This window comes from Aquarana catesbeiana, linkage group LG03 (genome assembly GCF_042186555.1).
Source record: "Aquarana catesbeiana isolate 2022-GZ linkage group LG03, ASM4218655v1, whole genome shotgun sequence".
NCBI classification, from domain to species: domain Eukaryota; kingdom Metazoa; phylum Chordata; class Amphibia; order Anura; family Ranidae; genus Aquarana; species Aquarana catesbeiana.
In genome coordinates, this window is record NC_133326.1 from 143,654,349 (window position 1) to 143,675,810 (window position 21,462).

Here is a 21,462-nt window from a genome sequence, read left to right on the forward strand (position 1 = left end):
AGGACCCTGCATTCACTATATCTGGCCTCCCACAGTACACAGAACATGGAAATGTTATTATTTTAGTAAACATAAACTGCTAAATACTTTGTTTCATCAGCAGTATATAGCAGTCTTGTCTTGTGATTTCTATCAGTGTCTGGTCGAGCACTGGATACAACTTGCAGGAAGAGTTTTCATTCTCATTTGACTGTCCAATAAGGCTGCATGACCCCTGACCCTCTGAACAGTGCTGATTGGCCCTGTGCTGATCACATGTACCCTCCCAAGAAAAAAAAAAAACACTCTCTAGCAATAAACACTTAACTGAGCATGTGCAGAGTGCCCCCAAGGCTCTGTACTATCAGCAGATGGGTTGGGTAGAGTGGTAGAAGGGGAGGATCAGAAAAGACAGGGTCAAACAGCCTTTTTACACAATGTGCAGGATTAACCCCTTAGGTTCCACAGTTAATATAATAAGCATGCTTTACTGCATATACAGACTGATTATTACAATTGTGGGATTAGTAACACTTTAGGTCAAACTCCAGGCAAAACTGCGGTGAGGAGGTGGCTCTTTGCAGTTTTACAAGGCAGTGCTGCTTTTTTTCCTCCAACTGTGAGTCAAGTGCCCCACGCAGCTGGTGTAGCGGTCCAGAGATTTGAAATCTTAGCTCTTTTTCCTCTTCCTTCTACAGCGCTTCCAGGACAGATCAGAGCAGTTCTGATTAGTCAGCACAGGCAGAGTACTGTTCTGATCCATCCTGGAAGCCCTGCAGAAAAATAAAAGAAAAGCAGGGATTTAAACTCCACAGACTGCTAAACCAGCTGTGTGGGCACTGACAGCTCATCACCCATGGGGGCAGGTACAGCAGGAATAGGGGGCTGGGAAGGGTGTAAAGTGTTAGTTCACCTTTTACTTTTTTTTTTTTAAAGGTGAATTAACCCTTTAAGGTGATCTAATACATTGTGAAAAAATGTAGCATGCGTGCAATCCACCTGAAGGCGGTGATGTTTTGTGAACAGGGTACATAGGAAACAATTGTTTTCTATGTGCCCTTGAGGTTGCCATCATTGCCCAGGGACAGAAACACATCAGTCACTACACACAGTGTGAACAAGCCCCTTAAAGTGGTTGTAAAGGTAAAACAATTTTTGTACCTTAATGCATTCTCTGCATTAAGATGAAAAAAATTTCAATGTCAGGTTCCACCAGCCTTCTCTTAAATACTTCACTGGATGGACATCAGGCTCAGGTATGTGCCTGTCTGCAGCAGCGCTGCTCTTCTCTCAAAGGAGCCATTGGTTCCTGCTGCTGTCAATCAAATTCTGCTCACAGGGAGCCGGACTGAGCCGCACTGTGTGCGTCAATAGATGCACACGGTATGGCTTAGGCCCACACAACTGCTCCTATAGCAAGCACCTTGCTATGGGGGCACTCGGAAAAGAGGAGGAGCCAAGACCTCTAGTGGGAGACCCCATAAGAAAAGGATCAGGTTTATTTGTGCAAAGCCATTGCACAGGGCAGGTACATATAACATGTTTGGGTTTTTTTTCGGAAAAAAAAAAAAAAAATCTTTAGAATCACTTTAAAGTCTGCCTTTTGGTAAACATTTTTGTGGATATATATATATATATATATATTACCATAGAGGCCACAATGTTCTTATGTCCTCCAGAGAATCACTTCCTCTAGACGCAGGGTGCCAGCTGAACCTACATTTATCACAAGTACTATGCCTACATCAGGGGTAGGCAACCTTAAAGAGGTGGAGATCTACCTGAACAGGAAGTCATAGATCAACGGGCACAGTGTCTCCTCCACACACCTAATTTAAAGCTCTAACTGCCGTACTTCCATGTCACAATCACGTGTATTGCACAGCAATCAAGGGTTTAAATCAGGTGGTGAGGAGGCAAGATATCGCCTCCTCACCACCTGTCAAACAATCTCAAACTGCTTTTCAGAGGAGCAGCAGTGCCTGCTGCACCAGTGAATGATCACTTAGTTGCATTTGGCAGCGGTACCCTTTGGGACTCGTTAACACAAGGGTGGTAAAACCCTGTGGTTGATCTGCGAATTTACTGCCCCCAATCCATACCCCCTTTAGCTGCTGAAGCAGCAACCAAAAGGTGTACACATGCTGCAGCAGGAATTAAGCCCCTTGTTTTTGGTGGGTACTACCGCCTGCCAAATCCGACCCATTCACCTAAATAGGGCAACTCTGCAAGCGCCCCACAACGGCAAGCTTCTGCGAGGTCCAAGAGGTTAAAGCAGGTTGTGAGAAAGCAACAATGCCTGCTTTAACCCCTTCGCTGTACTGCACAAGATTGCATGGCACTTGCATTGTGGCCTCATTCACTTGAATGGGTCATGCTGGCCATTGCAGCTAAAGGGAGTGCAGTTGGGGCAGGGGTGGTAAGCACGTCTTAACTATGGGGTTTTACCATCCCCCCAAACTGCAAATGAACCCTTGTTTTGAGCCCCCTATAAGGCTGCTTTCACACTAATGTGCTGCAGTTTACCTGCACCTTGGGTGCAGTGCATTTGCGACGTTCCTGGTTTAGCTGCCCTTTTCCATAGACTTCTATTATATCCTGTAGGTGTGGTGCACGTTCTCAAAGTGCAACAAAACTCCTGCAATCAGAAAGTGCACCAAACTCGCAGAATACGATAGAAGTCTATGGCTAAGCACAGCAAACCCACAGGAAATTTGCAGGTACACTGCACCCGCGGTGTGGGTAAACTGCAGCACATCAGTGTGAAAGCAGCCCTACACTATTATGTCCAGTTTATTACTTCACACTGACCTGAAGATCTCTTCTTTGCTGCTGCTGGCACCACTCTGGAGAACACAAGTAGGGATAAGGAGGTGGAGTGCAGTTGGTATCACTCCACATGGGACAGGAGCCAGACCTACAGAGGTGGCATCAGCTTATGCTCCCTACTACAGCTCCAACTTTACAAGCAGTCCCTCTGCACTGCACTCTGTTTGGTGCTCTGGGATGGCGGGTCAGCGAGCCCAGACCGCGATCTAACAGTCACCTGGTGTGATCTACTGGTTGCTGGCCCTCGGCCTACATGATAGTTAAATCAGAAATGAAGGCAATGTGGCGACAACACAGCATTGATTTCACAGGAGGCCATTCAGCGTTGTCACTCTACAGGAGGGGTTAGCAGGGTTCATCGGCAGGGTGACAACAAGGTATTTACAAACTGCAACAGAATAGAAAAAGCAGCATGATTATGAGTTATGATTCTATTTGGATGTGAATGAAGGCGCCCAGTGTGAGATTGTTAGGTATAAACCCTACAAGGTAGGCCAGACAACCAGCATGGCACATAATAAGACAGAGCTGACACCATGGTGATGTACGTTCATACAACCAGCAGCCCAGGGAAGACATGACCCGAATGAGTCTTCTCTAACTCATAGAAAGGAAAACAGAAACAAGCAGGCGGGAGCTACAAAACAGAACCGAGCATGTCAGACAGAACACCGCACAGCACACTAGGCCGCAAAGCCCGAGGCTCGCCTAGCAGACACTGCCTGTGCTGTTTGAAGCGTTACAGAGCACAGTGTACCCTCCATCACTCACCTACTGTATATACATACACTCCATATAACCCCGGAGTACAGAGAGCGGCCTCCAACGTATCAATCACATTCACTACCAGCACAACCGGAGACACCACAACGAGGCTTGCCCCGCACAGCGTGCCAGGATGTGTGCCGACCTGACGTCGGCAATGGGCGGAAGTGAAGTGGCGCCATGTTTAGACCTGGCAGGGAGGGAAAATGCGAGCTACTAGTGGACATTCTTCACGATTCATTTTCCTCTGCATTCTCCCTCCTTTTCTCTCTCACATCGAAGTATTATAGTATTTCTTTTTATATATAACAGAGTTTTTGTGCTGAAAAAAGAATGTTTGCATAGTTGCCAACAGTCCCGATTTTCCCGGGACAATCCCGATTTTGGGACCCTCGTCCCGATTGGAGAGTGTCCCGAATCGGGATTTTCCATAAGGAAAATCGGGAATGTTGGTTTTTTTTTTTTTTTTTTTTTTTTTTTTTTTTTTTTGGAGCAGCGGGCTCCAGCAAAATGGCGGCCGGCGCTGCCGCTCTAGCTGCCTCTAGTGGAGAGGGGAAGGGGGCTCGATCCGTGCAGCCAATGAAGCGGCTTCTTTGGCTGCACGGCCCCTCCCCTCTCCACTGAAGCGAGCAGAAGACACGGCGCCGGCGCCGTGTCTTCCTGAAAGTTCCCCAGCCCCGTACTGCGCAAGCGCTGCGCCTGCGCAGTACAGGGGGTCCGCCATTGCCGAGGGGAACTTTCTCGGCAGAACACCGGCCGCTCCTCCACTGAGCGGGGGCCGGGCTGCATTGAGGGGGGGAGGCTGCACTAACTGAGGGGGGGCTGCAATAACTGAGGGGGGGGCTGCAGTGAGGGGGGCTGCACTAACTGAGGGAGGGCTGCAGTGAGTGGGGCTGCACTAACTGAGGGGGGGCTGCACTAACTGAGGGGGGGGCTGTACTGAGGGGGGGGCTGCACTGAGGGGGGAGGCTGTACTAACTGGGGGGGGCTGCACTGAGGGGAGGCTGCACTAACTGGGGGGGCTGCACTAAGGGGGGGAGGCTGCACTAACTGAGTGGGGCTGCACTGAGGGTGGGCTGCACTAACTGAAGGGGGGCTGCACTGAGGGGGGGCTGCATTAACTGAGGGGGGGGCTGCATTAACTGAGGGGGGGCTTCACTGAGGGGGGGCTGCACTGAGGGGGGGCTGCACTGAGGGGGGGCTGCACTAACTGAGGGGGGGCTGCACTGAGGGGGGGCTGCACTGGCGGGGGCACCTGATGCAAGGACAGACTCTGGCGGGGGCACCTGATGCAAGGACAGACTCTGCTGGTGGCAGGCGACGTGGCTAGTGACACGCTCAGGGATCCCACTGATTCTGCATTATGGTGAGTTGAATGATTTAATTTTATATTACAATGTAATAATAGAAATAATGCGCTTCAATCATCCTGACACCATAACAACCATGGTGCCGGGATGATTGAAGCGTTAACACCAGGTGTTTGGAGTATCTTTATCTGCTGATTGTTAAACTTTCTAGAATACACATATTTCTATTGTTGTGTAGGACCTGGGGCTGCTGTCCCGTCATTCCCCTCTCCCCCTTTCCCTCTCCCCCTTTCCCTCTCCCCCTTTCCCTCTCCCCCTTTCCCTCCCCCATTCATCTCAGACTCTAACCATACCCTCTTGAGCCACGCCCACTTTCCGCGTAAGCCACGCCCACTTTCCGCGTAAGCCACGCCCACTTTCCGCGTAAGCCACGCCCATTTTTCGCCGCGGCGCGCTTCGCGCGCCGCAACTATTATTTTTTACTAGGCCACGCCTACAAACGAATGCCCCGCCTCCTAATTATTGATTGGCTCCGCCTACAGCAAAAAAAAGTGTCCCACATATTTTTTTTTCAATGTTGGCAACTATGTGTTTGATCCCTTTCCCCATTCTCTATGCAGCTTCCACATACACGTACCAGCCACTTTATTAGGTACACCTTGCTGGTACCAGGTTGGACCCCCTTTTGCCTTCAGAACTGCCTTAATTATTCATGGCATAGATTCAACAAGGTGTTGGAAACATTCCTCCGAGATTTTGGTCCATACTGACATGATAGCATCAAGCAGTTGCTGCAGATTTGTGGGCTGCACATCCATGGTGCTAATCTCCCGTTCCACCTTGGGTTGCTACCTTTTCATTAAGCCAAACCCAAACACTTTAGCGGCACACAGCATTTAAAAAAAAAAAATTCAAGTATACTCTATAATAGGATTCTAAGACTTGGGACACCCAGTATAACCTCCCCTCAGGTCAGTCTGTCCCCCAGTATAATTCCCCCAGGTCAGTCTGTCTCCCAGTACATCCCCTCAAATCAGTCTGTTTCTTAGTATTATCCCCCCCCCCCCCCAGGTCAGTCTGTACAGCTCAATGACAGCTTGAAGTCTTGTGGTATTTGTGGATGAGGCTCTTTATCTTCTCAGATGGTAAAGCTGCCCATTCCTCTTGGCAAAATGCCTCCAGTTCCTGTAAATTATTGGGCTATCTTGCATGAACTGCATGTTTGAGATCTACCCAGAGTGGCTCAATGATATTGAGGTCAGGAGACTGAGATGGCCACTCCAGAACCTTCACTTTATTCTGCTGTAGCCAATGACAGGTCGACTTGGCCTTGTGTTTTGGTTTATTGTCATGTTGGAATGTCCAAGTACGTCCCATGTGCAGCTTCCTGGCTGATGAATGCAGTATCCAGCATTCTTTGATAACATACTGCATTCATCGTGCCATCAATTGACCGAATTTCCTGTGCTTTTGTAGCTCACACATACCCAAAACATCAGCGATCCACCTCCGTCTTTCACAGTAGGAATGGTGTACCTTTCATCATAGGCCTTGTTGACTCCTCTCCAAATGTAGCATTTATAGTTGTGGCCAAAAAGCTACATTTTGGTCTCATAACTCCAAATTCTTTTGTGCCAGAAGGTTGGAGGCTTGTCTCTGTACTGTTTGGCATATTGTAAGCGGGATACTTTGTGGCATTTGCTTAGTAATGGCTTTCTTCTGGCTAATTAACCATGCAGCCCATCTTTCTTCAAGTGCCTCCTAATTGTACATCTTGAAACAGCCGCACCACATGTTTTCAGAGAGTCCTGTATTTCACCTGTATTTCACCTGTTTGTGTTTTTTTCTTTGCATCTTGCAAACTTAGTTGGTCTACCTGACCGTGGTTTGGTTTCAACAGAACCCCTCATTTTCCACTTCTTGGTTAGAGTTTGAACACTGCTGATTGGCATTCTCAATTCCTAGGATAATCTTTTATATCCCTTTCCTGTTTTATACAGTTCAACTACCTTTTCCAGCAAATCCTTTGACAATTCTCTTGCTTTCCCCATGACTCAGAATCCAAAAACGTCAGTGCAACTCTGGATGAAAGATGCAAGGGTCTGTCAGGAGTCCAGAAACTCATTGACCTTTTATACACACACACTAATTACAAGCAAACAGATCAGAGGTGAGGATGGCTACCTTTAAAAGCCATTCAAACCCCTTTGTGTCAACTTGTGTGCATGTTATCAGGCCAAAATCACCAGGGTATGTAAACTTTTGATCAGGGTCATTTGGGTAGTTTCTGTTGTCATTATGATTTAACAAAGAGTAAACACAGTTGATTGATAATAAATGGCTTCAGCCAAACACTAACCATGAGTGATAGAAATGTTTTTGTGTTATCATTCATATTCTCTGAAAAATGGCCAAGAAATCATAAATTCTGCCAGGGTATGTAAACTTATGAGCACAACTGTATATGCTCCAACCTCTTAAATATAGAGTCAAGACCGCAGTATACAGATGTGCCTTTACAAGACACTGCAGCTTCCACATATATTTGCAAATGTGCACAACTAAACCCCCTCTGTTTTTAAAGTGAATCGTTAACCAGGGTCAATTTGGTTTTCTTGCAGGCTAGCTGGTAAGTGTGCTGGGAAATTTTCTGTTTGTGATTTACAACTTTCATTGTTGCTGGCTCCTGCTACCTCAGTGCTGCTTCCTTGAACTTCTGGTCTTTAAAGGAAAGATTTAAAGCATTACTAAAAGTGATTTTTTTTTTTTTCATAAGGGTTATACCCTTTGACAGTTTTTTTGCCATCTGTTTCCCATTGGAGAGATTTTCCTTCACTTCCTCTCTCAAAGCCAAAACAGGAAGTGAGAAGAAATCCCTGGCTGTCATTAGGGTCACCATATATACTGGACAACAACAAAGTTACAGTAAGTTAGTTCATAAATTCATAGAAAGTTGATCCAGAAATTATTCAATTTTCCTATAGGAGCAACTTGGATCATGCTTTTTTATGGCGTCCATTGGAACAACTGCAGGTTTAGGATATCTTTCCTTTGGTAAAACCCAGTAGTAGTTTTTTCTTGATAACAATCACAGCCATGAATAACTGTGCTGTTTTCTGAGATGTCCATTGAGTAGGGGAGAAAATAGGGGCATTTTAAATAGGTCCCAACTTATGAGAACGCCTGTTTTTACCATGCAAACAATATAAAAAATTCCATCGGGTAAAATGAATATAGAGAATAAATATTTTATTGAATAGCAAATGCTGAAAACGTCCTACATTTGGGATTTGCTCATGAATTGAATTTCTGTATCATTATTTCAGAAACCAATTGATTATTTAAACTTATACAATATATTTCCTATCCTTTAGAACCACTTTAAATGAATGAAAGGTTCACCAGTTTCTCATATGATACCAAGGACCAGCAGGACATCCAGTGTATCCCCCTTCTCTACCAGGCTAAACAGGAGCCACCGTCCACTGCTCTCCACCACTTCACCAGTTATGTCCCAGATTCACCCCTTTTTTAATCCTCAGTTAAAGCCAACCATTTAAAACATCTTCATAGTGACGTAAGTATTTAAAATCAGAAAGCACTTTACTTAAAATGTACGCACAAAAACACAAACAGTGAACAAACCCTCCTTAGAATCAAAGGTACAGCACCTACAGGTGCGTCTGTATATTACGTCACTTACGCTCGACACATATCGTCATTCAACTTCCTCAAGTTTCGGCATCGGACCCGGGAACCCACATTAAATATACCATTTTGTGTACATGTCACGCTAGTACTTCTGCCCTTACTCCAATCCATTTACAGCAGCAAATTACATGGGAAAAGTGGTTGTTAACCCACTTGGTGCTGTTTTTACCATCCTCCCTGTAATATTAAATAATGTGCTGCACTGCATGTGTTTTCTAAAACATCTGCTGCTAAATACCTCATTTTATAGCGCCAATCAGCGCTTATGTGTCCGGCGATCTCTCTCCTCTCTCGAGCTGACAGGAAAGTGGGCGGAGCCAAGAAACCCTCGCTGACGCCAGCCAGGAGGAGGAAAGGAGAAGAGGAGAGAGACGGCTGGTCACATGACCGCTCACCGCTGCTATAGAATAAAGTATTTAGCGGCGGATTTTTTAGAAAACACATGCAGTGCAGCACATAATTTAAAATTGCAGAGAGGATGGTAGCAACAAGTATATGTTATGATAACAGCAGGGGTGGGGCAGTCCTGGTACTAGCTGACAGGCAGAGAGTTGAGGGGGGAGGAGGACACAGGACAGCAGGCTGCGGATAACAGAGGCACATAAACTGTGCCACGGTGTCATGGCTTAGCAGCCATGATGCACCGTGGTCAGTTTACATAGGGGAGGGCAGAAACTGTCAGGATCAGCCAGGTTTTTTAGGTGTTACAGGGGGGCAAATGACACAGCACAAGCACTGTGCTGTAAGAAATGCTTTAAAGGAACAGGATCCACTTCTTTTTTGGGGGGGGTTAACAAACACTTTAAGTATAATATATAAAATCGTTTTCTATAAAAAAATGTACTCAGTTGAGAATCAGCACCACATCCCGAGATAAAGATATACAAAAAGAAAATAAATTGGGACTTTATAAGTGCTGAAACCTCCTCCTAGAATAACTAATCATACAACATGATATTTTAAAACATTCATTTTATTATATATAAATTAAAATGTGTCTATTAAAGAAAATAGACATCTCTTAAAAGCAAAGAATACACAGCATAACGCTTGTTAAATACACACACTCCCCCCTGTTCAAAAATATGGTAAATTCTCCAAGGACAGGTATAGTAATCAATCATGGAAGAACCATGCAGAGCAATGAATCACATATAGGAGGAGATACATAACCCGGACCATTTTATTAGAAGATCCTGTCCTTGGAGGATTTACCATATTTTTGAACAGGGGGGAGTGTGTGCATTTAACAAGAGTTATGCTGTGTATTCTTTGCTTTTAAGAGATGTCTATTTTCTTTAATAGACACATTTTAAATGATATATAATACATTTAATATTTTAAAATATCATGTTGTATGATTAGTTATTCTAGGAGGAGGTTTCAGCACTTCTAAAGTCCCATTTTCTTTTTGCATATAAAGTAACATGGTGCCAATGCTTATAAATATAATAAATAAATACATGTAGCAGGGAGCTGGCTATCTTACCTGCAGTATCAGAAGGCACTCTGCAACATTGTTGCAGTGAGACTGTTTCCCTCTAGTGCCAGCTAAGAGCCTATTCACACTGAGGCAGCACGACTTGCAGCGCGACTGCCTCAGGCAACCTGCACACGACAGCAGTGTATATAGAAGTCAATGCAAGTCGCCCCGAAAGTAGTGCAGGAGCCTTTTCCTAAGTCGGAGTGACTTGAGTCGCTCCTATTAGAACGGTTCCATTGTACAGAACGGAACGCGACATGTCAGGCACTAAATCGCCTGACAAGTCGTCCCAGTGTGAACCGGCTTTAAGACTCTGTCATCACATCTTGTCAGCAGATGATTAACACTAGGAAGCAAAGCATACAGGGATTTGTAGTTCCAGGATTCAAGTTTCACATTCAGATTAACCTGTATGGAACTACAACAGCCAGCATGCTTTGGAGAAAAGGGAACTAGAGACTCCATCTTGCTGATTTCTCAGACTACACGAGACAGAGGAAGAGATTAGACCTAGGGAGAGGGTCTGTCTCCCAGGTTACTTCATTGCGTGATTTCAGGCATCCACAGCCAGTCAGGACATCCAGCCTGAGAGAGGGGGATCTCAGGTGCATATCCAGACACACCTGCACCGATGGTGTGAAGCGTTCCGGTGTGAGGTGACGAGTCTGGTCACTAGAAGAGCCTGCCTGTTCTAGGACATTTGTTTGGGCCTTGACCGCAGGATTGGGTGAGAGGGCTTTTGCCCATTTGCAGGAAACAAGGACACTGCACACAGATAGAGTTGTATGGACACCGCATGCAGACATCATTGCTCTTAGTCACCTTGCTGACACCTGTAGTGCCGCAGGACATAACGCCATTCAGATACAGAGACATTGTATACAGACACTATTGTCCTTTCACCATGCTGTGGAAGATCCTGCATTCTTTACTTGATAATCCAGTTGTGTTGTTTGGCCCTGCTATTCAGGAGATTAAGTGCACCAACGAGAGTGGCTAGCTGAAGATACAAAGCCACATCTTTCTTCAAAGGGCCTGAAGCTACTAGTGCCATATAGGCCTGGGCACACATACTCAGGGCTCTGTATATGCAGTGGGTATGTGGGACAGTTTATCTGGGAAGCTAATCAAATTAAATATTGATTTGAATACAGTGTTTGTAGTTGGGCCTGTGGTGTCAGGAGACAGAAGAGAGAGGTCTGACATAAAGATGGTCAGTCTTCTGCTCTCCTCCTGCCTGGACTCATAGAGCCACATTTAAGTAGAGGTAACCATTCCGATATAAAGTGTCATATTGTGATTTATTTGCCATTTAAGTGTGCCTCTGCTCTTGGGGTTATTCACAGGTTTGGGATCCCCTGAAAGCAGCCTGAATATAGTATTGAGCTATATTGCTCTTAATTTCAGTTATTGCTCTCCAGTTGATTACTTGAATATATATATACTGTTACTGTCTGTTACTTTTCCACAGAAATATTGCAGTAAAGACAATTTCTGTGTTTTATCATAACATGTGTGTTTCTTATTGGTCATTGCACTTACACTATTACCAGGTGTGCCAAGAAGAGCAGAGACTGTTATTGGGGTTGAGAGGCAGAGTACGCAACAAACATACTTAAGCGGCTCCTGCAGGGGTAGCGCTACATACAAAAAACAATAATAACTTATAAAAAAAAAGAACTGATCTGGAAATATATAAATATACCCTCCCCATCTAGTGGTCAAAAGCTATTACTACATCCTATCTAAACGAATAGGGGTCATGTTCATTAAAGTGGATGTAAACCCAATGTCATCCTTTCTAAACTACTTCCATAGGGGGTATCTATAAGGATATACACACCTCCTGCATTTATCTTTACCTGTCAAATGTCTCCCCTCTGTCTGTTATTAGACCCGAAAAACTGCATATTCTGTGGGTGGGTCTGTTGTCTGGAGCTCGGTGGGTGGAGTCGTGATGTCAGTAGACTCCCCGCCCCCTCTACACTCCCCTTGTAAATATGCATTTTCTCCTGTGTATTTCTAACACTGAACTTCTGCTATGATCTCTAACATCCAGTGAAAAGACAGGAAAGTAACCACATGACTTCAGCATGCCAAATCATGGTGAGGTGCGGAACAGCCAATCCTTGCAGAGCTGCTGAAGAAAGGAGTGGGGGAGGGAATTAAAAAATAATGCCTGTGTCTTAGGCTAGTGCAGGAGATGTAAACCACCTGTCACTCACAGCAAGGGGGAGGATTTGACAAAGTTTTTCTCAGTTTGTCAAGATTTTTCTCACTGAACAATAAAAGAGGATTGCTCAGAGGTGGATTAACTCTGTGTGATAAGACTGGGCTCAAATGATAGGAAATCTTATACTCTACAGTATGATATAAAAAAAAAAATGTTTTGGGTTTACATCCACTTTAAAACCATACATCCTTCAGAAATTCAAGTACTGTACAGCGTACCTTAAGCAAAACTGAATGCTAACAATAAATTAAAAATACTCTAAAAATGATAAAAAAAGTCTAATCCAACTACCTTCAAAAATTAGAAAAAAAGCAGTTTAAATCTCTTTAACATGCAGTCTAACTCATAAATCTATCTCAGGGGTCTTCAAACTATGGCCCTCCAGTTGATCAGGAACTACAATTCCCATCATTCCTAGTTTATGTCTGTGAATGTCGGAGTTTTACAATGCCTCATGGGATGTGTAGTTCCACAACAGCTGGAGGGCCGTAGTTTGAGGATCCCTGATCTATCTAGTCTAGTTCTGGGATATCTCTCCTTTCTTGTTCACGCCCCTCCACTTAATCGTGTCAGTCCTGTAGACCTTCAGTTGTCCAGGATCTCTATTATGATATATAAAAAGTGTTTCAAGACACTTTGATATTTGCACCCTTTTCTTATATTCTGGATCTGTTCTCCTATTTTTATATTTAACTTTCAAGTCATCCAGCCCACGCCCATTAACGGCCACATGAGCACTCCAAGAGATATGTGAAATGCATGGTGTTACACGAAAGTACATTTTTAATTCTACACTCCCTATTCGTGTTATCAGAACTGAAACCTTTAATTTTTCCTCCAGCTATACTTTGGGTGGATATACAAGCTTTATATCGCTAGCATGGATAGAACACTACCAGATCAACATCAGATCATTCCTCACCCTAGGGGGTTTTTCCCCAAATTAAGCGTGCTTCTTTAAATAATTCTTTTTTTTTTCTTTGTATCATTGTTTCCAAATGTCTGTCTTTTGTAGAACAGGCCTTTGCCTCTTAATACTGTTCTCCACCTCTTTGTAATGACTAATACATACCTCCCAACATTTTGAGATGGAAATGAGGGACACCTACTAACAAATGTATGTAGGCATAGGATACGCCCCCTGCCACACCCCCTTAAAGGAGAATTAACAAAAAAAAGGTTAATTAAATCCACAAGGACTTTTTTTACCACTACTATTCCTAAATTGGATGAAAGGTTTAGCACTGGGAAACACTTTTTGAAAGATAAAAACGTGGATTTTATATACAACTATATAGATCATACCAAAATGAGGGACAAATGAGGTGGAATGAGGGACAGAGCGACATTGCTCCAAATCAGGGACAGTCCCTCCAAATCAGGGACGGTTGGGAGCTGTGCTATTATAGTCTAAGACAAAAGCAAAATCCAGCGCTCTATGCCGAGAACTGAGCAATTAAAGACCACTGAATGCTTATTTATCGGGTCCGCTCTGTGCAGAGAGCGGTGACTGTCATTACTCTCTGCTCTGCCCCCCCAGCGCTCACTGGAATGCCAGCCTGTGGAGTAGGTGGGAACAGCTGGCTCAGGCTCTAAGCAGCAAGATGAGAGGCTGAGCCAGCAGCCGGTCAGGCATCTGGGCACATCCTGACATTATTGTCTGTATCCCTGCAGAGCCTGGAGCCGCTCTGTGATGTCATCTAAAGTCCGCTGTTGGCCGAATCTGGGTCACAGGAGTGCCAAACTAAGTTTAGAGAGGTAAGAGGTTTGGCCATACTTCTCCTTTAAAGCTGAACTTTAGGTATGACAGTCGTTACATTGGTCTAGCCTGGACTTTTCTTTTCTTCACAAATTTCCCTATAATTTCATCAGTCAAAGAGAGAGTCTTCAAATTTGATACAGTTCCAAATGGTGTGAATAAAAGTCCAGCATCAGAATGTAGAGGATGATGTCTTATTTGGCATGTTGAATGCTTGGGTAGTGTAAAACAAGATGTAGGCTAATGGACTTTGCACTTTGTCTTCTGTAATCCTAAAGTGCTTGGCATCATCAAAGGCATTCCACTCTTTAGTCCCTGGATGCTTGCAGTATGCAGTGTAATGGCCAGACTCAAGCTCTCCAGAATGGTTCTATGAAAAAAAGTTGTTACAGCAGAAATGATTTATTCCATTTATTATGTCATCTCTGCATATTGGTATCACTAGATAGGTATTGATTTGTTTTGTTTTTAGTCTTGTGTACCTGTTCTGGGTATCTGGGGTATGTAGAATGTAACCATTTTTTAGTAGGATACCCTTCGTGTATAACTTTGATATTACTTAGATGCATGCCAATGTCTACAAACATATATGGTAGGTGCATTATACGTGGATTTATGGGATTGACTTTATAACATCATAACAATCTGAGCATCTCTGTGGGTTTTTACAATCCTTTATCCATAATCTGTATAGTAAAATATCATTTATTTACATCAACACAGTTAATAACCACATTAAGATTGATTTCTTTGTTTAAAATGGAAAATGAAATGTATGTGTGTTGCTGAACCTAATAAATTTGTTAGCAATAAGATACAGATTTCTTGATGATTGTTGTGAATTTTGTGGGTGACAATCGGAGGTATAGGTTGGGACTTTACCTAGTTCAGGAAGTGAGAAAGCTAGATTTGCAGTTCTGCAAAGAGATAACATGTACAAGTGGTAGGGAGAATGCTGAGGCCAATAGTTTACATAGATAATGACAAAGTCAGTACAGCATGCAGGGACTTGTAGTTCTACAAAGACAGCAGAGATGTCTGTAGTAATGAGACTTTGCTAGATCTTTTTATAAATACTGAGATTTCAGTGTGTGACTTTTGGTCTATTTAGCGTGGTGTGTGGTATCGCCATCAATATATGGAACAAGAGTTGCACTTCTTCAAATTTGAGAGACCACTAGACCTTGCCTAAACTTGTACTAGAAGTAATGAGACTGTAAAAAATGTCACAGAGGTATGATAGGACTTGTACAGACGGGAGAAATGCATGTGGGGTATACTGGAACTAGCAGTGCTACAGGAACCAAGGATTTCACAATGGGGTATGAGGGATTTTGTGCTTCAGAACCAAAATTGAGATCAGCAGGGTAGGAGTATTGTGGGGATTTAGATTCAAGAGGTACAACCATGTGAAATCATGGGTCATGTAGGTGTACAGGGACAGAAGAGATGCCAGTGTGACATGGAGGGGTGTTCAATTATTACTTAGGGACTACAATAATTGCAAAGTGTGTGTGGTTCTCTTAGGTCCAATAATCTCCACTACAGGAATGCCCCATTCAGGAATGGAAATTCAACTAAACGTATCCATGTACACTATTGGTGTCCTCTAATGACAACAGTCAGGAAGGTGAATAGGGCAAGCTAGGGATAATAAACATGCAGTGTTTTCTGGTTTCTTCTACACATTGGCAGTAGGTATATTTGTCAATGCACCATAGTTACATATAGTTACAAAGTCAGTTTGAAAAAAAACACATGTCCATTTAGTTCAGCCAATGGAGAAACAATAGCCTCCATATGCAGAACTCTATACCCACAGTTGGTCCAGAGGAAGGAAAAACCCAAAAAAAGCATGATTCAGCGAGGGAATAAAATACTTCCTGATCTCCAAAGGCAATTGGATATTCCCTGCATCAACTAGTGCTTGCTTTAGTGGAATTATGGAATGTAATTTTTTTCTAAATGTTAATACTTCTACCATTATCTAGACTGTATGGCTATCACTTCTTGGTATATTAACCAGTTGAAGACTTTTGGATCTACAAGGTAAACTAAAAAAAAAAAAACTTAGGGTGTCCTTTATACTCCCAGGGCAACCTTCCCTGGCATGCCTACTCTCAGCAATGTGCCTCAGGAGCAAGTGCTGACAGCAGCTCCCGTGTAAACGAAGTCTGCAAACCTAGGGCTTTCCAAAGACAAAAATCTTGAAGAGGCAAATACTGAAATACAATGAGGGGAAATGATCAAAACTGGTGCAATTTGGAGGTGATGCCCCTGGTACTACATGTGCCATAATAGAAAATTGCCACTTTACAAATGAAAATTTACACACAGAGTCACAACATGACTGACATACTATGTGCAGTATCAGAATGTACATTGCATTCAGATGCATTCTTGGTTGCATCGTATACACCTGGTGAATACACTACACTTTTATCCATAATAAATCTGTAAACACTTGTAAGTGATCTAAGACATGTTGGGACTGCATGGAAAACACCCAGAAAAATAATACAGGTTATTTTTTGGGTTAAAAAATAACCAGTATAAAATCTGAGTCAACCATCACCATAGGTGTGCGCAGCCTATTGCATTAGGGTGTGCACCCCAAATCTCCAACACATATGCGTTTGATATATTTACCGGCCTCTTCCTCGCTCTCCATCCTGAAACAATGGGAAGAAGGGGGAGCAAGGGAGCAAATGGGAGACCCAGGCAACAGAAGGAAGAGGATCAGGGAAATGAGGGGTGGCAGGGTGGCATATATTTGTACCAATCCCCTATATTTTCCTCCTGTGGCAGCTGAATGTTGACAAAAGGGAGAGGAGAAGCCTACTTTCAGCTGCTGCAGGAGGAAAATACAGATCGGTTCCACTAAATTCCACCCACGCCACTTCTCCTGTCCAGGTTCTGAGGGTCAGCAAGGAAGGGTTGTGATTTACCTGTCACCTGCCCACCATTGACAGGTTGCCAACCCCAGGATTAGGGTGTGCCCAGGCACACCTGGTACACCCCTTGCGCATGCCTATGACCATCACAATAGTTGACTCAGAATTTGGTGTATAATCTCCAGGGAATCTAATGCATTTATAGAATGTAACATCCCACATGGAAGTACTTGCCTAAAAGCAAGTTTCTATTTTTCTGCCCTCTGGGTATACAGTACACTTATTAATTAACTTTAACACTTGTACTTACCACAACAGAATATAGGTGGTATTCTGGGGGTTTAACGTTATACGATGTTACGAATGGAGATGTGTCTAAATTGGTCAACGGAAAAGTTACATTGGTTTTCAGCTTCCTTCTTACCCGGCCTTGATGTTCAAACCTAAAAAATAGATACTGAGCTGTTAGATGAATGCAGAAAAGATTATTGCATGATTGCATGATTCAGGGTACTTTCCCAAACTGCTGCCGTTCTCCCTGTTGGCCAGGACTATACTTTTACTCTTGGGTTGAGATTACACTGCATGAAAGTTCTGGCTTTTTTCAGTGTGGATAAGGTTCCGACACCTATCACACCATTGCCCCTCTGCATGTCGCTGGTGGCACCCTCCAAGTGGCATTACCTGGTTCAAACCATCCCTGCTCCCCCAGGAACGCAGCTGACTACAGGTCACACTAATTATGATTATTAATATACAGGATTCATATAGCGCTAAGAGTTTGCGCAGCGCTTTACAACATGAGGGCAGACAGTACAGTTACAATACAGTAAAATACAAGAGGGTTAAGAGAGCCCTGCTCATAAAGGCTTACAAACTAATAGTATGGGGCAAGTGGTACAAAATGTAATAACTGTAGGGGATGAGCTGATGGAAGAGTTAAAAGTTCAGTTTTCAGTTGGAGACGTGATAGGCTTCCCTAAACATATGAGTTTTCAGGGAGTGCCTAAAGGTGGCCAGAGAGGAGGTAGCCAGACAGATTGAAGTAGAGTTCCAAAAGATGGGAGAGACTCTGGAAAAGTCCTGGGGATGAGCATGGGAGGAGGAGACCAGAGAGCTAGAGAGCAGGAGGTCCTAAGAAGAGGAGAGAGGGCGGTTTGGGTGATATTTGGAGACAAGACCGGTGATGTAGCTCAGAATTGTGAATGGCTTTGTATGTTGCTGTTAGTACTTTGAATTTAATTCACTGGGCAATCGGAAGCCAGTGGAGGGAATGGCAGAGAGAGGTGGCAGACGCTGAGTGGTTGGTAAGGTAGATGAGTGTGGCAGCAGAATTTGTGATAGACTGAAGGGGGTATAGCCTATGGAGAGGTAGGCCTATGAGAAGGAAGTTGTGAGTGAATGAGTAGCTTGGTGGTTTCATTAGTTAAAAAGTGGCGATGTTTAGAGATGTTAAGGAGGTGAAATCGACCAGCTTTTGACAGTGTATGGATTTGGGGTTAAAGGACAGGTCAGAACCTAAGATTACATCTAGTACCCTGGCATGAGTAAGGAGGGGCTGATAGTTGTATTATTAAAAGTTATTAATAAAAGTCAGGGACAAGGGCATGAGCGGGGGGAAATATACCAACTCGGTTTTAGGAAGATTTGAAGGAGTTGGGTGGAAACTTGTCGGACTGACAGTGACTTCATCCTATCAGATGCAGTCACTGTTCAGGTATTCAAGCAGCTGAGGGTTTTACAAATGCTTTAATACAATAGTTAGCAGCAATCTTTGCAAAACAATCTATGCATGTATGTCTAGCCTGTTCCACACCCACTCCAATTGAGGTTGCCACAGTCCGGGTTTTAATTCATGTGTCTGGGTTTATGTGTCTCAGTCTAGGCAGACTGAGACCCGGACACATTATTCAGACTGGGCTGTGGCTCCCCAAGTAACCAAAATAGCCACACACAAATTTGTTGCCAACCGGGAGCTGTGGGTGGCTGTCTGGGGGCAGGTTCGGCATCACTGGGGGGTAGGTCCAGCAAGAGCAATTAGGCCACACCCACTGCTTGCTGCAGCTTGCTATGTGCACTGCAATACTACTCTCCCAGGTGCACCCAAAGGGGTCCCAGGCTGCTAAAGCGTTCGGGTTTGGCTTGAAGAAAAGGCAGAAACAATAACTCCAATCCATAGCATTAAAAGTTAATATGGAATTTATGTAGCCTGCCCAATTTAGAAAATACCTCTTTAAATGTAGAATTAAAATCTTTGGTGGTTTGCTTATCTTCACTTCAACTGTAGCATCCTGTTTGGTTTTACAGTACCAGCAGAATACCTTATCTGTACTGGTCAACATGGCTTGTTGGAAGAAGCTCTTTAGGCATTGCTGTAAAAAAGAACACACTTCAAAGTATAACTAAAGGCAAAACTTTGTTTTCGTTTTGTATAGAATGGAGATGAATTAGAACACCTTTTAGGTATTATTGCTACATCTGCCCTCATAAGGGAGATTCGCCCTCTCTATTTGTCCTGTTTACTATTACCATCAAAGAATAGCTCTAGAGGGGAAATATTCTAATGGGGACACTAGTTCTGTTATTTGAAGCACCAAACATTTGCACTTTTATTAATGAATTGATATTTATTTATTTGCTTTTTATGAATTTGCAGTATATTGTTGCTGTATATACTATATATTTATGATTTGGGCAAACAATAGTAATTTTTTAGCTTCATGAGAACAATATCCCTTTTGTGTATGCATTGATATCCATATTGAGCATAACTATATGACTCTTCTTTGTGTTGACTTGCCTAAAACTGACAGATTGTGGGAGCAATGGATGATTGCTATCCCAACATTAGATCAGGAGGACTGTTTTGAGGACTGTCCTAAGCTTTTTATCTTATTTAGAGATAAACTAATTCAGACTAAATTTTTGCATAGGATGTACTTTACCCCTCAACTGTATGTCAGGTAATGGTATTTAATCAAACATACTGTAGGCTAGTAATAGATAACTAACAGCCTTATGCCCTGCCCAGTACACACGATCGGACATTCCGAAACAAAATCCATGGATTTTTTCAGACGGATGTTGGCTCAAACTTGTCTTGCGGTCGCACAAAGTTGTCGGAAAATCCGATCGTTCTGAACGCAGTGACGTAAAACACGTATGTCGGGACTATAAACGGGGCAGTAGCCAATAGCGTTCGTCTCTTAATTTATTCTGAGCATGCGTGGCACTTTGTGCGTCGGATTTGTGTACACACGATCGGAATTTCTGACAACGGATTTTGTGGTCGGAAAATTTTATAGCAAGCTCTCAAACTTTGTGTGTCGGAAATTCATATGGAAAATGTGTGATGGAGCCTACACACGGTCGGAATTTCCGCCAACAAGGTCCTATCACACATTTTCCATCGTAAAATCCTATCGTGTGTACAGGGCATTACACTTTCCGAAAATAAATGGGCTTTTTGCAATGATTTTGAGTCATGTAACAGTAGATATTTTTATATTACCATCAAAGATGCTCCATTTCCAGAAGGTATGGGAAGCGACAGTACAGTAAAAATGTCCTCCTTGTAACTTCTTCTTCCACACTCCATACAAATTGTTGCCTGGCTAAGAACCCCTTGGAACAAGCGCGTGATTGGAGTATTGGAAGCATTCCTTATGGTATGCCTGATAATGATACCTTTCACCATGTTAGAGGATTTGTTTTTGGTAGTCTGAAAAAGAGAGGTGGCTTTAGATTATTGCCTATATAGAACCATTTCTTTTACAGCGGCTATATCAAAATTTATGACAGCTTTTATTACGTCCAACATTCAGGGTGCATGTGACTTAAAGATAGTCTGGCAGGATCTCTTTACACATATCACTATATCTTACCTATGTAGCAACCCTACTTTATACAGCTGAGTCTCTGTTTAAATTTAGAATGTATTACAGCTAGACTGTTTCTAGCCTGAGCTGATGTATTCTGGTTCTGTAGGTTTCCCCTTAGCTTGGTGGGTTGACTGCTTCAATCTGTTGCTGGAAGGAGGTTCCAATAATCAGTGTGGGAAGGATTAACCACTAGTTCATGAATATTTATCAGATCCAGCCAACCCCTGAGCAGCTAGGTTTAGCTTGGAGAGATGATAAATGTCTGGGAGCACCTTACCAAAATTTTTTCCTGGGAGTCACCCCTGAGAAGGAATAATGTGTGAAGACTGATGTCAGATCTTAGAGTGCGTGGAAACACTGGATGCTGTCAAAAGGTCACAGATTTACCTGACTGTTCTCAATCTATCACCATTAACTTTTAGGTGTTGCCCTCATAGTATCTATTAACAATGGCATATCTGACCTCGTAGTTGTGTTTTTGAGTATCCTGAAAACCCTAAAACCTCTTTCCTGTATTTGAATTCACCAATACAAAAGACCTTAGAGACTAGAGCCTGATCTTTGCCATCGTTGCCATGCTGTTTGGTCTAGACACTAGGCAGGAAGCCACAGGGCAGG

At 43.4% G+C, this 21,462-nt stretch overlaps 2 protein-coding genes across 3 annotated transcripts in view; both read right to left on the reverse strand.

Moving 5' to 3' along the window:
• The window catches only part of RBM17 (RNA binding motif protein 17), a 44,734-nt gene extending 41,004 nt beyond the window's left edge, over positions 1-3,730 (reverse strand). For both annotated transcript variants that reach the window (XM_073619380.1, XM_073619379.1), the window contains exon 1: positions 3,580-3,730. The gene's annotated coding sequence lies outside the window, so the exon portion shown is untranslated. The remainder of the gene's footprint in view (positions 1-3,579) is intronic.
• A 6,267-nt stretch (positions 3,731-9,997) lies between these two features.
• LOC141131746 (uncharacterized) overlaps positions 9,998-21,462 on the reverse strand; it is a 32,332-nt gene continuing 20,867 nt past the window's right edge. The window contains exons 4-7 of the mRNA XM_073619381.1: positions 20,475-20,684; positions 19,193-19,335; positions 17,274-17,406; positions 9,998-14,439 (exon numbers count right to left, since the gene is read on the reverse strand). Coding sequence (XP_073475482.1) covers positions 14,242-14,439; positions 17,274-17,406; positions 19,193-19,335; positions 20,475-20,684 — 684 coding nt within the window. The 3' untranslated portion in view covers positions 9,998-14,241. The remainder of the gene's footprint in view (positions 14,440-17,273; positions 17,407-19,192; positions 19,336-20,474; positions 20,685-21,462) is intronic.